General features: G+C 44.4%; 1 protein-coding gene across 6 annotated transcripts in view; it reads left to right on the forward strand.

Annotated features, from left to right (window-relative positions):
* The first annotated feature begins 9145 nt into the window (after nucleotides 1-9145).
* Nucleotides 9146-16889, forward strand: part of ZDHHC20 (zinc finger DHHC-type palmitoyltransferase 20) — a 59140-nt gene continuing 51396 nt past the window's right edge. For 3 of the 6 annotated variants that reach the window (XM_019971512.2, XM_070800293.1, XM_019971513.2), the window contains exon 1: nucleotides 9147-9394. In XM_019971512.2, coding sequence (XP_019827071.2) covers nucleotides 9277-9394 — 118 coding nt within the window. In that variant the 5' untranslated portion in view covers nucleotides 9147-9276. Of the gene's footprint in view, nucleotides 9395-16889 lie in introns of all 6 variants that reach the window. The other 3 variants (XM_019971514.2, XM_019971511.2, XR_011569761.1) reach the window with 2 other exon arrangements.

Here is a 16889-nt window from a genome sequence, read left to right on the forward strand (position 1 = left end):
GGACCTCAGTTCCTGTGGCTGTTCGACTCTAACACCTGCTTATGTGTCTCCTTGTATTATATTTTCTCTGTTGATATATTTAAAGTGGCTCCTGACTGATAAAATGACTGTATGCCAGGAACTATAGACACAGAAGACAAACTTGGATAATATTCACACTATATACACACAGGTAGCTGTAAGTTCATGTATACATACAAGTATGTATTACATATTTTTACATATACTACATTTATACCTGTCCATACACCTATATATATATAATGTCATCTAACCCTCCTACCATGAGAGACAAAAAATTTGAGTCTCAGGGAACTTAGAGAAGTCCCACAGTATTACTCAGCTAACAAGTGAGGAAGCTGGGGCTGTAATCCACAATCACTGACACCACAACCCATCTTTTTCCCACTCTGCCCAAGTCAGTCTATCCTTTCTAGTGTTTGATGGTTCAATCCCTAAGCTGGTTTGCACACGTTTCTTCATGTCATAATATAAATAAGCTTTAACTATTCTAATAACACTAAGACTGTCACTGCTGTACGTAGCAGTCTGTGCTATACCAGAGTTATGAGAAGTTTGAGAAAACGGGAAAACGTGTGCATGCTCAGTCACTCAGCTATGTCTGACTCTTTGTGACCCCAAGGACTATATCCCCCCAGGCTCTGTCCATGGGATTTCCCAGGCAAGAGTACTAGAGAGGGTTGCCATATCTTCCTCCACTGGATCTTCCCCACCCAAGGATAGAACCTTCGTCTCCATGGACACCACTAATTCCAGGTTACTTGTCATTCAAGTATTCAGTCAATATGATTCAGTGCCTCTTTTCTGCCTGCTATGTGCTGGGCTCACTTGAAAGCAAAAGAAACCTAGTCCCGCCTTCAGAAAGTTTATAGTTGAATGCGGGGCTCCTTGCACAAGGCCTTTGTGTCGTCCACCCCTTTGATTACTCCTGTAATCAAGGAGCCTTCATTCAGCTTCCATGCCCTTTCTTGAGTTCCAAGGGGCAGACTCAAGCAGTTGTTCATTAGGGAAGGGAGGGGATGCAGAGATCAGGCAGAAACAGTCAAGAGCAGTCTTGAGGCTAGGTCCTATTTTCCCATGAACAGATACATACAACAGCATCTTTGAGCTATTCTGCAGCTACAGAACCCACTCCAGTGTTCTTGCCTGGAGAATCCCAGGATGGAGGAGGCTGGTGGGCTGTGGTCTATGGGGTCGCACAGAGTTGGACACGACGGAAGCAACTTAGCAGCAGCAGCAGCAGCAGCAGCTACTGAGACCCACTCCAGGTGGGAGAAGTTAACAATTAACCATGGTATGCTGCTCACATAGACCCCAGACCACCTGGACTTGAAGGCTGATCCATCAGAAGACAGTCCACAAGCTGATCATGCCCTCTTAGAAAAACTGCCATAAGACCTCTCACTATCTTCTCCAAGTTGGGACATATGGTTTTGAGGGCAGGAGTCTGCTGTGGCCCTCTTTGCTTGGCAAAGCAATAAAGCCCTTCTTTTCTACTTCATCCAAAACTCTGTCTTGAGATTCCGTTTGGCACTAGTATACAGAGAAGCTGAGCTTTCGGCATCAGCAGACTGGGGAAACTGTCTTTAAATAATCCTACAGAGGAGAGACCCTGAGTGTATTACATGGGGGTTTAACATAGGTTGCATGACCTCCAAGGCAGTCTCAAATGCTGACCCCACACACATACTCTCAAGAGCTTAGCATGTGCCCCTCTCCTGCCTGGAATGGTGTGTCCATTCTGCCTTTGTTTAGCAGAAACTTGTCAGTTCTCACTCCAAGGCAGTCACAGAGCGATCACAGCCATGGAGACTGTATAGCTGTGTAATTTTTCCTAAAAACCTGCTCTTTTCTGGTGGGGAGTCAATCAGTGTTCCCAGTGACAGCAGCCAAAGCCCAGGCTTTCCCAATTTAAATGCAATCAGTAACATGTTCCTGACAGAATGTGGTCCACTGGAGAAGGGAATGGCAAACCAGTATTCTTGCCTTGAGAACCCCATGAACAGTACAAAAAGGCAAAATGATAGGATACTGAAAGAGGAACTCCCCAGGTCAGTAGGTGCCCAATATGCTACTGGAGATCAGCGGAGAAATAACTCCAGAAAGAATGAAGGGATGGAGCCAAAGCAAAAAGAATACCCAGCTGTGGATGTGACTGGTGATAGAAGCAAGGTCCAATGCTGTAAAGAGCAATATTGCATAGGAACGTGGAATGTCAGGTCCATGAAGCAAGGCAAATTGGAAGTAGTCAAACAAGAGATGGCAAGAGTGAATGTCGACATTGTAGGAATCAGCAAACTGAAATGGACTGGAATGGGTGAATTTAACTCAGATGACCATTATATCTACTACTGCAGGCAGGAATCCCTCAGAAGAAATGGAGTAGCCATCAAGGTCAACAAAAGAGTCCGAAATGCAGTACTTGGATGCAGTCTCAAAAATGACAGAATGATCTCTGTTCGTTTCCAAGGCAAACCATTCAATATCACAGTAATCCAAGTCTGTGCCCCAACCAGTAACGCTGAAGAAGCTGAAGTTGAATGGTTCTATGAAGACCTACAAGACCTTTTAGAACTAACACCCAAAAGAGATGTCCTTTTCATTATAGGGGACTGGAATGCAAAAGTAGGAAGTCAAGAAACACCTGGAGTAACACGCAAATTTGGCCTTGGAATACGGAATGAAGCAGGGTAAAGACTAATAGAGTTTTGCCAAGAAAATGCACTGGTCATAACAAACACCCTCTTCCAACAACACAAGAGAAGACTCTATACATGGACATCACCAGATGGTCAACACCGAAATCAGATTGATTATATTCTTTGCAGCCAAAGATGGAGAAGCTCTATACAGTCAGCAAAAACAAGACCAGGAGCTGACTGTGGCTCAGACCATGAACTCCTTATTGCCAAATTCAGACTGAAATTGAAGAAAGTAGGGAAAACCACTAGACCATTCAGGTATGACCTAAATCAAATCCCTTATGAGTATACAGTGGAAGTGAGAAATAGATTTAAGGGCCTAGATCTGATAGATAGAGTGCCTGATGAACTATGGAATGAGGTTCGTGACATTGTATAGGAGACAGGGATCAAGACCATCCCCATGGAAAAGAAATGCAAAAAAGCAAAATGGCTGTCTGGGGAGGCCTTACAAATAGCTGTGAAAAGAAGAGAAGCGAAAAGCAAAGGAGAAAAGGAAAGATATAAATATCTGAATGCAGAGTTCCAAAGAATAGCAAGAAGAGATAAGAAAGCCTTCTTCAGCGATCAATGCAAAGAAATAGAGGAAAACAACAGAATGGGAAACACTAGGGATGTCTTCAAGAAAATCAGAGATACCAAAGGAACATTTCATGCAAAGATGGGCTCGATAAAGGACAGAAATGGTATGGCCCTAACAGAAGCAGAAGATATTAAGAAGAGATGGCAAGAATACACAGAAGAACTGTACAAAAAAGATCTTCACGACGCAGATAATCACGATGCTGTGATCACTGACCTAGAGCCAGACATCCTGGAATGTGAAGTCAAGTGGCCTTAGAAAGCATCACTACGAACAAAGCTAGTGGAGGCGATGGAATTCCAGTTGAGCTAATACAAATCCTGAAAGATGATGCTGTGAAAGTGCTGCACTCAATATGCCAGCACATTTGGAAAACTCAGCAGTGACCACAGGACTGGAAAAGGTCAGTTTTCATTCCAATCCCAAAGAAAGGCAATGCCAAAGAATGCGCAAACTACCGCACAGTTGCACTCATCTCACACGCTAGTAAAGTAATGCTCAAAATTCTCCAAGCCAGGCTTCAGCAATATGTGAACCGTGAACTTCCTGATGTTCAAGCTGGTTTTAGAAAAGGCAGAGGAACCAGAGATCAAATTGCCAACATCCGCTGGATCATGGAAAAAGCAAGAGAGTTCCAGAAAAGCATCTATTTCTGCTTTATTGACTATGCCAAAGCCTTTGACTGTGTGGATCACAAGAAACTGTGGAAAATTCTGAAAGAGATGGGAATACCAGACCACCTGATCTGCCTCTTGAGAAATTTGTATGCAGGTCAGGAAGCAACAGTTAGAACTGGACATGAAACAACAGACTGGTTCCAAATAGGAAAAGGAGTTCGTCAAGGCTGTATACTGTCACCCTGTTTATTTAACTTATATGCAGAGTACATCATGAGAAACGCTGGACTGGAAGAAACACAAGCTGGAATCAAGATTGCCGGGAGAAATATCAATAACCTCAGATATGCAGATGACACCACCCTTATGGCAGAAAGTGAAGAGGAACTCAAAAGCCTCTTGATCAAAGTGAAAGTGGAGAGTGAAAAAGTTGGCTTAAAGCTCAACATTCAGAAAACGAAGATCATGGCATCCGGTCCATCACTTCATGGGAAATAGATGGGGAAACAGTGGAAAGACTGTCAGACTTTATTTTTTGGGGCTCCAAAATCACTACAGATGGTGACTGCAGCCATGAAATTAAAAGACGCTTCCTCCTTGGAAGGAAAGTTATGACCAACCTAGATAGTATATTCAAAAGCACAGACATTACTTTGCCAACAAAGGTCTGTCTAGTCAAGGCTATGGTTTTTCCTGTGGTCATGTATGGATGTGAGAATTGGACTGTGAAGAAAGCTGAGTGCCGAAGAATTGATGCTTTTGATCTGTGGTGTTGGAGAAGACTCTTGAGAGTTCCTTGGACTCCAAGGAGATCCAACCAGTCCATTCTGAAGGAGATCAGCCCTGGGATTTCTTTGGAAGGAATGATGCTAAAGCTGAAACTCCAGTACTTTGGCCACCTCATGCGAAGAGTTGACTCATTGGAAAAGACTCTGATGCTGGGAGGGATTGGGGGCAGAAGGAGAAGGGGACGACAGAGGATGAGATGGCTGGATGGCATCACTGACTCAATGGATGTGAGTCTGAGTGAACTCCGGGAGTTGGTGATGGACAGGGAGGCCCGGCGTGCTGCAATTCATAGAGTAGCAAAGAGTGGGACAGACTGAGAGACTGATCTGATCTGATCTGATCTGAACATGTTCCTGGACTGATCCTAGAACCAATGGCCAGGACACTTTCTGGGGACAGATTCCATATGTCTAAACGCAGATCTAACCAAACCAGAAACTCCTGCAGTCATCAGAGTCAGGACTCTGTCATCCCACCTTGACAGCTAAACCTCTGAACTCCCTTCTTGGCTGCATCTCATTAGTCAACAAACAGATCATTAGTCAACTATGCAGCAAAGAAAACGGCCTGGTGCAGCGAAGGTCCACTGACAGATGCTCCAATTAGTAGGAGAAACTTCAGAGAAGCAGGAGATTTGAATAGCCTCAAAGGACCTCCCCCAGGAGATTTACTAAATACTGTAATGGTTTGCACAGATGTATCTGATTTTCTCAGGTTTCCTCCAACCCCAGGATAGAGGTGAACAGAATACGAGAAAGAACAAAAGCTGCACGTGGGCCAAGAGGTTGTCTCTGTTCCCCAGGCTCAGGACAGAGCCTGACGCAGAGAGTCAATAAAGGAAGGAACGAACTGCAGATGGATTATGGAAGGCCATGCCCAAGCATGGAGGGGAGGGGAGAGCAGACAGGAAGCAGGAGGGACAATGCAGGCCCAGGACTCACCAGCCATGGTGAACCCACAGGACAGTGAACCAAGAAAGTGGGCCTCCAGCCACAGATGAGGGCTCTGTTACCTGAAACAGCTCCCAATCCCTCTGCTCACCTGCCCTCTCACATCCACCTGGTAACCATCATTCTACCCTGTCTCTACAAATCTGACTACTCTGCACTTCTTAGAAGTGAGTTGTACAGTACAGTTGACCCTCCAACAACAGCTGTGAATTGCACGTGTCCACTTATATGTGGATATTTGTCAACTGTAAATCTTACAGTACTACAGTCCATGGTTGGTTGAATCCTCAGATGCAGAGGACACTTGGATATGAAATCAATGCTTAGTTACTCAATCGCATCCAACTCTGTGACCCGGTGGACTGTAACTCTCCAGGTTCCTCTGTCCATGGGATTTTCCAGGCAAGAATACTGGAGTGGCTTGCCATTTTCTCCTCCAGATTTTCCAGACCCAGAGATCAAAGTCACATCTTGTGGCTCCTGCATTGCCTGCAGATGCTTTACCACTGAGCCACTGGGGAAGCCCTGGATAGGAATGGATGACTGTAACTTACATATGGATTAACCCTCTTAACTATATTTGTCTTTTATGATTGGCTTATTTTACTTAGTGTCTTTAAGATTGATCCATGTTGTAAACTATGACAAGATTTCCTTCCTTCTTAAGGCTGAATAGTATTCCACTGTATATACACATCACATTATGCTTATCCATTATCTGACAATGGACACTTGTATTGCTTCCTTTTGACAATTGAGAATAATGCTACTGTGAACATGGATGTACAAATACCTGTGGGAGTTCCTGCTTTCATTCCTTTTGGGTTATGTACCAGAAGTAGAATTGCTGGATCATGTGATAATGCTATGGTTAATTTGCGAGGGGAACTGCCATAATTTTCCACAGCAGTCACACCATTCTATATTCCTACCAGCAACACACGAGTTCCCAATTTCTCCATATCCTCAACACTTGTTATTTTCTGCCTTGTGGTTCTTGTTTTGTAGTAGCCATCCTAATGGGAGTGATTTGTTCTCATTTTAGTTTTGACTTGCATTTCCTGGTGGCTCAGATTGTAAAGAATCTGCCTACAATGTGGGAGACCTAGTATTCAATCTCTGGCTTGGCAAGATTCCCTGGAGAAGGGAATGGCAATCCAGTCCAGTATTCCTGCCTGGAGAATCCCATGGACAGAGGAACCTGGCAGGCTACAGTCCACGGGGTCACAAAGAGTCAGACACAACTGAGCGACTCAACACTTTCACTGCACTTTAATCAGTGAGGTTGAGCATCTTTTCATGTGGTTATTGGTCATTTGTATGTCTTTTTGGGGAAATGTCTATTTAAATCCTTTGCCCATTTTTAAACAGAGTTGTTGGGTTTTATTGTTGTTGGGTTGTAGGGGTTCTTTACACTTTCAGCATAGCAATCCCTTACATATATGATATGTAAATCTTTCTCCCATTCCACCATTTGCCTTTTCACTTTGCCTGTAAATGACCATTTCTCTGGCTATAAAATTGAAGGATATTACTTTCTATCAGCACTGAAAATACTACTTTGTTGTCTTTTGGGATGTTTTTGTTGGTAAGAGGTAGTCACGTACAGATGTGAGAGTTGGATCATAAAGAAAGCTGAGCACCAAAGAATTGATGCTTTTGAACTGTGGTGTTGGAGAAGACTCTTCAGAGTCCCTTGGACTGCATGGAGATCCAACCAGTCTATTCTAAAGGAAATCAGTCCTGTATATGCATTAGAAGGACTGATGCTGAAGCACCAATACTTTGGCCACCGGATGGGAAGAACTGACTCATTGAAAAAGACCCTGATGCTGGAAAAGGTTGAAGGCGAGAAGGGGATGACAGAGGATGAGATGGTTGGATGGCATCACTGACTTGATGGACATGAGTTTGAGCAAGCTCTGGGAGTTGGTGATGGACAGGGAGGCCTGGAGTGCTACAGTCCGTGGGGTCACAGAGTCCGACAGGACAGAGCAAGTGAACTGAGAGGAAGTCAGCCGCCAGTCTGATTAGTGTTCCTTTGGTAATTTGATTTCTATCTCTGGAATCTGAAAAATCCTAGATTTTTCTCTTTATTCTAAATATTTAATAGTTTCACTACTCTGTGTCTAGGTTTCAAGGACTTAAGTCTTTCTTCAATTCTTCAACCCAGGAAGGACCCTGAGTCAGTGACTGGCCAAAAACTAATGCAAAAACTAATCCTATCACCATAAAACCTGAGACTGCAAGCCAGTGGCAGAACAGTCCTCCTGGGTTCCCCTACCCTCCTATTCCCCTCCAATAAAGTCTCTTGCTTTGTAAGCACGTGTGTTTCCTCCGACAATTCAATTCCCAGTGTTAGACAAGAGCCCACTTTGAGGCCCTGGAAAGGGTCCTCCTTCCTACAACAATTTAGTTCTAAACTTACGAGTTTGTGGGTTTTTTCTTCTTCAGTCTTTCACATTTACAGCTCCATGGCTTCCATAGACCCCTCTAATAGTTTCACAGCTGCCTTGAGCTGCCCTTATTCTTCCCCAGCCCTCAGCTCAGAACCAGAACCCAAAATGGTGTTTTTTGGAGTTGCTAGCCAGCAATAGGAACGCGGGGCTGGGGGGGGGGGGGGGGGGGGGGCGGGGGGGGCGGACCTCTGTGGATGCGGTCCTCAAGCAGCTGGCCCTGATCCAGGATGGGAAAGCAGCCCGTTGTCCACCAGGCTCTGCTGAAGGCCACGATCCCCAGGGAAAGAGGAATCACAAGTTGGGGTACCAGGGAGTCATCTTGGCTGGGACATGATCTGGCCTGCACCAGAACATGAGTCTCAGGGCCAAACAGGCGTTGTCCATCTGCTTGAACCGCTGAAGAAAGGCCTGCGTTATCAGGGAGTGAAGAATGTCCACACCTTAGGTGGGGACGAGTACCTCCCCTCCCTCGGCGATAAGGGCCATCCCCGGGCCAAGGTTATGCCAACTCACTTCAGGATCTTGTCTCCCCCGAAACCTGCAGTAAGTGATACCTGTAGGCGCGTCTATGCCCACAGTTATTGTTTAGCAGTACTCGCCAGTTATAAACAGGAAACTTCAGGAGCCTTCGGGCAGTGGCGGGGGGGAGGGGGGGCCTATCCCCGGTTCACAATTCAACCCTAAACCCGAGTTTCAAATCAGATTGACTACACGGGGCCGTCCTAAACCACACGCACCTACGATTTCCACCTGAAATACGAGCAAATTACTTCAAAGCGCGGGAGTCCGGAATCGAGACGCACGCGGGGTTCTTGAGGCCGCAGTTTGGACGGAGGCCGTCCCGCTACAGCGAGCATCCCCGGGCCCCGTCCCGCCCAGCTGGTAGCTGGGAGGCGCCGCGAGCGCCTTCCAGTCACTTCCGCCGATGTTGCCCCGCCCCTTCCGCCGCCCGCCCGACAGACCACGCCCCGCCGGCGGCGGGCGCGGACGCAATGCGGGGCGGGGCGGGGTCGCGGCGGAGGCGGGGGCGGGGCGCGGAGCCGGGCGCCGAACCGCCGGGAGCGCCCAAGTAGCCACCGCCGCCGACACCCTCGGGGACCTGGCGCGCCCCGCCAGCCCGGGCCGGTGGGTGCCACGGCCGGCCGGCCGCGGAACATGGCGCCCTGTACGCTCTGGCGCTGCTGCCAGCGCACCGTGGGCTGGGTGCCTGTGTTGTTCATCACCTTCGTTGTCGTGTGGTCCTACTACGCGTACGTGGTGGAGCTGTGCGTGTGTGAGTACCGGGCGGGCAGCCCTCGGCCTCTCCTCAGCTTCCCCTGGCGCGGCCTCGGCGCGCCCGCGTGTGCGTCCGCCCGAGCCCGGCCGCGGGGCCCGCTTCGGCCCGGGGGTCTCGGGACAGTGTCCGGCTTCTGAGATGGAGGGAGCGGCGCCCCTGGCCTGGCCTCTCTGCCCGGCTGTTCGTGGAGTTGCCGTGCCCTCCGCCGGGGTTCCGAGGGCTCTTCTCGCCCGGGCCCTGGGACGCGGGCGGAGCCGCCGCGGGTGCGAACCCGAGGTCCTGGCTCAGCCGCCGGCAGCTCCTGCCGCTCCTTCCCGGAAACTCGGGGCCGGCGACTTCGAGCTACTGGCGACCCCGGCCCCGGGGTCCCCCAGAACTACCCAGTCCGTCGCGAGCGCACAGCTGCCTGAGGGCCCTCGGGGTGCACTTTCTGGGGAGCCCCGGCACCGGGCTGGGTGCCGGCGGCGAGAACGGGGGGACGACGCGGCACCCGCTCCCCGCGGCGTCCTGCGCCCCGAAGCGCAGATGCGGACCCGCGCGGGCGAGCTCGCGTGTAATAACTTGGTTAAAACAGCATTCTTACGAGGCAGAGACCGCTTTGGCTCAGAAGGTTTGAGGGAAGGTTTTGAAACAAACATGTCCACTTTCAAGAAAGTTGTTTCGTACTTGTGAAACATTTAATTCCTGCAAGTAGATCCAGAATAAATTAGTTGTGAAATACATATCAAACAGTAATGGAGTTCGTCTGTTGAATGTGATTTGTTTAGTTTTGTCCTTTTGGTACCAAAATGTTTGCCGTAAAGGATGTTCGAATCCATTATAAAATTGACTAGCTTTAGGCATTTCTTAAAGCTACTTCTTCCAGAAAGTGATCATGATCACAGGATTCTCATCAGCTTGTGGTGAGACTTTCCCTCACTCAGTGCTCTGAGGTAGGCATTTATTTATTCCAAAAGTTGGACCAGTCTTACTCAGTTCTGTCAGAAGATAATTCCCTCCTTCTCCCCATTCCATTGGGATTTTGAAGGTTCTGAAGCTTTACTTGAAAATGTGCGTTTATGTTGAAATTGCACATTTAACCTACAGTTATAAAAAATACCAAAAGGTGATATCAAACATGAAAGGAACATGAATGTGTACTGGTAGGGATAAAAGGAACTTTTTATCTTTCTCTCCTTTAATCTTGGTGTCTCTTAGCATATAGATGTCCCTACCTACAGATGGAGGAATGAAACTGAGCAATAGGCCCTTTGGTTGGGCACATGATTGTTGAGTACCTGCAGGAAAGTGACCCACATCTTTCCACTCTGCATGTAAATTTAGTGAGCTAGCCAGGGTCCCTGGAACTGTGATTGTTTGGTCCATAATGGGGAGTTGGGGCGGGGCTAAGCACTTGCCCTTATAGGAGATCAGTAAGACTTTAGACCCACCTTTTAGAGATCACACCCCAGCATTTCAAGTTAAAACATTGTGCAACAACTGAGGCCCAGTGCTTGGCAGAATTTTCAAATACTCAGTGGATTAAAGGTCTTACACAGAGCCTGCATTTACTACCAGTCTTGAACTGGGGGAGCTTTGGGGATGTCTGCAGTGTCACTGGACTTAATGGGGGAGCATAAACACTATCATATTGAACCTGTCCTTTAAACCACTTGTGTATAATCCGTGTTTTCATAAGCACAGATTGTCCTACTGATATATACCAATGTTTAACTTTGTAGAAGCTTTAAATCGAGTGAGTGTGAGTTTTACCTAAAATGCTGTTTCAGTAATGTTTACAGGATTTTGTTTCTGGTGTTCTTTAGCCAACTACATGGGAGAGAATGATGATAATTGTATCTTAACACATGTTAATTTATATAGTCCTCATAATGACAAAAGTTAAGTGATTTGTGCAGGGTCATACAACTAGTAAATGGCATAACCAGAATTGGAACTCCAGTGGTTTGGCTCCAGAGTCCCTGCTTTTATATTTTAACTACTGTGCAAGACTAGTGTACTTGATTATCCGGATCTAGACAATCGGCAGATTTCATTCTTATCTGTAATTATTTATATAAAGTAGTTTTCTCCTGAAAGGTAGCAGCTGAAGGTTGCTAAATACCTCAGACAGTAAAAAGGCGTGGCCCACTGAAGGGCATTTGAAAAAATAAATTGTTTATGAGAAGCCCTTGTTCCAGCCCAGCTTCTGTATCTTCTTAATTTTGTAGTTCCACACACACACACACATACCGAAGTAGTGGTAGGAATAATATTGCGGGTAAACTTGAGTAGTAAGTGATGCATCTGAGATGGCCCTCACAGGGTGATAAGCAGAGAAGTAACAGTGGAGTAGTAATGTTGGTCCTTGATTTTAAATAAGCTGAAATTCTTTGATTTTCCCTCAAGGCTAATATTTGAGCATTCGAAGTTAGCTGTGCCTGGATTGACCAACTTTTCCAGTTTGGTCGAGCTGGTTATTTGCGGGGGAGGTGCTAATACAGGTTCCCCAGACTTTATCAGGTTGTTTGGAGCTGTTAGCAGTAGATGTGTAACTCTTATTTGGCGTTTAGAGGATCTGAGAGTTTAAAGAGATTTTAGAGATGGCCTAATTCAGTCTCTTTATTTTTCTTCTGAGAAAACTATTAGTTGGAAGAGCTATATGGTTTGTCCAAGGACAGATGTTCCTTTTTACCTTTTTTCAGAGAGAATATGTAGGATAGAACTGTAACCTCTGGGTCTACATATCTAATAATTCCTATGTCTCCTGTGTAATTTCTTCAGAGACAAGATAAATAGCTTAAACATCAACATTGAGCACACTGTCTCCACACAGTTGATTCCAACATATTCTATTGATTTCAAAAGAACCAGCTTTTGATTTCACTTATTTTTCTGTTTTGTTTTTTTTTTTCTATTTTCTATTTCATTGATTTCTTATCTGATATTTCCCTTTCACTTTGGGTTTAACTTGTTCTTTTTCTAGTTTCTGAATTTAAAAATTGGATTGATTTGAGCCCTTTTTTAGGTGTTTACTGCCATATACTTATCCCTAAATACTGCTTTATTCACATCCCATGAATGTTGATATATTGTATTTTCATTTTCATTCACTTAAAATTATTTTCTGGTTTCAGTTTTCACTTCATAAGGATGCTCTTTGGTTTGCAGTTACTTGGGGATTTTTTCTTTTTGTTACTGATTTCAAACTTAATTCCATGTGGTCAGAGAATATACCTTGTATGACTTGTCCTTTAAAAATGTGTTCAGGCTTGCTTTATGGCCCAGAATGTGGTCAGCCTTGGAAGTGTTTCATGTGCATTTCAGAAAAATGTATTCTGTATTCAGCAGTGTTAATTTTGCTGTTTGTGCTGGGTATTCTATTATGTCATAATGCTCCATAAAGGTGAATTAAGGCAGGTTGGTTGATAGTGTGGTTCAAATCTTCTGTATTCCTGCTGATTTTCTATTTGTTCTAACAATTAATTACTCAGAGAGGTATAAAATAATAATTGGATTTGTCTCTCATAGTTCTCTCAGTTTTTGCTTTATGTATTTTGCAGCTCTGTAATTTAGCACATGTGATATTTTTGGATTGTTGTGTCCTCTTCATGAATTGACTCTCTGTTATTATGAAATGACTTATTCCTGGTGATATTGTTTGTTTTGAAATCTACTTTGGCAGATATTAACATGTCCATTGATGTTTCTTTTGATTAGTATTAGCATGGTATGTCCTTTTACTTTAATTTAACCTGTTTACTTTAATCTTTATACTTAAAATGCATTTCTTATAAGCAGCATATCGTTGGGTCTTGCTTTTTTAACCTAGTCTGAAAATACTTGCCCTTTTCTTTTTTTGAATTGAGATATAATTGACATATAACATTCATTTCAGATGTCAGCATAATGATTTAAGGTACGCATGTATTGCAAAGTGGTCATCACAAGATTAGTCAACATTCATCACGTTATATAGTTATAAATGTGTTTTCCCTGTGATGGGAACTTTTAAAATTTATTCTCGGGGACTTCCTGGCAGTCCAGTGGTTAAGAATCTGCCTTGCAATTCAGGAGATGTGGGTTTGATCCCTGGTCAGGGAACTAAGATCCCACATGCTATGGAGCAACTAAGCCCACGTGTAACAACTAGCGAGCCTGTGTGGTACAACTACTGAGCCCACATGCTCCAGAACCCGCACACCTCAACTAGAGAGTCCATGTGCCACAATGAAAGACCCCCCCTTGCCATAACTAAGACCTGATGTGTTCAAATAAATAATAAAATATTTTTAAAAAATAAAATTAACTCTCATAGCAACTTTCAAATGTAACAGTACTCAGTGTGCTGTACAATCTCTGCCTTTTAATTGGCTTGTTTTGACCATTTTAATGTGGTTGTTGATGTGGGTAACTTTAAGTCTTATTGCTTATTTATTTTTAAAAGTCTGTCCTAAAATATTTGAATAAGTAAACAAATCTTATCTGTTTAACTATGTAGTTACCATTTCTAGTATATCTCATTCTTTTTATAGATCTGTATTTCCAACTCCTTATTGCACAATTCAGACTTAAAGAAAGTAGGGAAAACCACTAAATCATTCACGTATGACCTAAATCAAATCCCATACAGTCATACAGTGAAAGTGACAAATAGATACAAGAGATTAGATCTGATAGACAGAGTGCCTGAAGAACTATGGATGAAGGTTCGTGATATTGTACAAGAGTCAGGGATCAAGACCATCCCCAAGAAAAAGAAATGCAAAATGGTTGTCTGAGGAGGCCTCACAAATAACTGAGAAAAGAAGAGAAGCGAAAGGCAAAGGAGAGAAGGAAAGATATACTCATTTCAATGCAGAATTCCAGAGAATAGCAAGGAGAAATAAGAAACCTTCCTCAGTGATCAATGCAAAGAAATAGAGGAAAACAACAGAATAGGCAAGACTAGAGATCTCTTCAAGAAAAGCAGAGATACCAAGATTTGATGCAAAGATGGGCACAATAAAGGACAGTATGACCCTAACAGAAGCAGAAGATATTAAGAAAAGGTGGCAAGAATACACAGAAGAACTATACAAAAAAGATTTTCATGACCCAGATAACCACAATGGTGTGATCACTCACCTAGAGCCAGACATCCTGGAATGCAAAGTCACGTGGGCCTTAGAAAGCATCACTATGAGCAAAGCTAGTGGAGGTGATGAAATTCCAGTTGAGCTATTTGAAATCCTAAAAGATGATGTTGTGAAAGTGCTGCACTCAATATGCCAGCACATTTGCAAAACTCAGCAGTGGCCACAAGACTGGAAAAGGTCAGTTTTCATTCCAATCCCAAAGAAAGGCAATGCCAAAGAATGTTCGAACTACTGCACAACTGCGCTCATCTCACATGCTAGCAAAGTAACGCTCAAAATTCTCCAAGCCAGGCTTCAAAGATACATGAACCATGAATTGCCAGATGTTCAAGCTGGATTTAGAAAATGGAGAGGAGCCAGAGAGCTAATGGCCAACATCTGTTGGATCACTGAAAAAGCGAGAGAGTTACAGTAAAACATCTACTTCTTTGTCAACTGACTTCTATGCCAAAGCCTTTGACTGTGTGAATCACAACAAACTGGAAAATTCTGAAAGAGATGGGAATACCAGACCACTTTACCTGCCTCCTGAGAAATCTGTATGCAAGTCAAGAAGCAACAGTTAACAACATGGAACAACAGACTGGTTCCAAGTCAGGAAAGGAGTACATTAAGGCTGTATATTGTCACCCTGCTTATTTAACTTATATGCAGAGTATATCATGCAAAATGCTGGGCTGGATGAAGCACAAGCTGGAGTCAAGATTGCCAGCAGAAGTATCAATAATCTCATGATACGCAGATGGCACCACCCTTATGGCAGAAAGTGAAAAAGAACTACAGAGCCTCCTGATGAGAGTCAAAGAGGAGAGTGGAAAGTTGGCTTAAAACTCAACGTTCAGAAAACTAAGATCATGGTATCTGGTCCCATCATTTTATGACAAATAGATGGGGAAGCAATGGAAACAATGAGAGACTTTATTTGGGGGGGAGGGGAGCTCCAAAATCACTCCAGATGGTGACTGCAGCCTTGAAATTAAAAGATGCTTACTCCTTGGAAGAAAAGCTATGGCCAACCTAGACAGCATATTAAAAAGCAGAGACTTTACTTTGCCGATAAAGGTCCTTCTGGTCAAAGCTGTGATTTTCCAGTAGTCGTGTGAATGTGAGAGTTAGACTGTAAAGAAAACTGAGCGCTGAAGAATTGATGCTTTTGAACTGTGGTGTTGGAGAAGACTCTTGAGAGTCCCTTGGACTGCAAGGAGATCAAACCAGTCAATCCTAAAGGAAAGCAGTCCTGAATATTCATTGGAAGGACTGATGCTGAAGCTCTAATGCTTTGGCCACCTGATGGGAAGAGCCAACTCATTGGAAAAGACCCTGATGATGGGAAAGATTGAAGGCAGGAGGAGAAGGGGACGACAGAGGATGAAAAATGGTTGGATGGCATCACTGACTCAATGGACATGAGTTTGAGTAAGCTCTGGGAGTTGGTGATGGACAGAGAAGCCTGGTGTGCTGCAGTCCATGGGGTCACAAAGAGTCAGACATGACTGAGCGACTGAACTGGCTGATGTCCAGCTGGTGCCATTTTCACCTGCCTGAGGGCTTCCTTTAACATTTATTGTAATACAAGTCAGTTGGTGATAAATTGTTTCTGTGGTTAAGAATCTACCTTTCAGTGCAAGGGACATGGGTTCAATCCCTGGTCAGGGAACTGGATCCCACATGTCTCAGAGCAACTGAGCCCAAGCACAGCAACTAAAGAGAACCTAACTACAATGAAAGATCCTTCATGCCACAACTAAGACCCAACAAAGCCAAAAATAAATACTTTAAAAATGCCAAAAATACTTTATTCATTTGCAATGATTTTTTTTTAGACAACTTACCAAGTTATGCTTCCCTGATAGGTCAGTTGATAAAGAATCTGCCTGCAATGTAGGAGACCCTGGTTTGATTCCTGGGTTGGGAAGATCCCCTGGAGAAGGGATAGGCTACCCACTCCAGTATTCTTAGGCTTCCCTTGTGGCTCAGCTGGTAAAGAATCCGCCTGGAATGCAGGAGACCTGGGTTCAGTCCCTAGGTTGGGAAGATCCCCTAGAGAAGGGAAAGGCTACTCACTCCAGTATTCTGGCCTAGAAAATTCCATGAACTGTATAGTCCGTGGGGTCACAAAGAGTCAGACATGACTGAGCAATTCTCATTTCAGTAAACCAAGTTATGCAGTCATTACAGCCATCCATTTTTATTACATTTTTTTATCACCCCAGTCAGAGCCCTTGTGTCCATTGTGGTTAGTTTCTGTTTCCATCCAGTCCCAGGTGACCACTAATCACCTTTCCATCTCTGTGTGCTTTTTCTAGATATCTCATATGATTGAAGTCAAACAGTAAATGGTCTTTTGTGTCTGGTGTCTATTACATTTTTTGAGG

The sequence above is a fragment of the Bos indicus genome, chromosome 12 (genome assembly GCF_029378745.1).
Source record: "Bos indicus isolate NIAB-ARS_2022 breed Sahiwal x Tharparkar chromosome 12, NIAB-ARS_B.indTharparkar_mat_pri_1.0, whole genome shotgun sequence".
Taxonomy (NCBI): Eukaryota; Metazoa; Chordata; class Mammalia; order Artiodactyla; family Bovidae; genus Bos; species Bos indicus.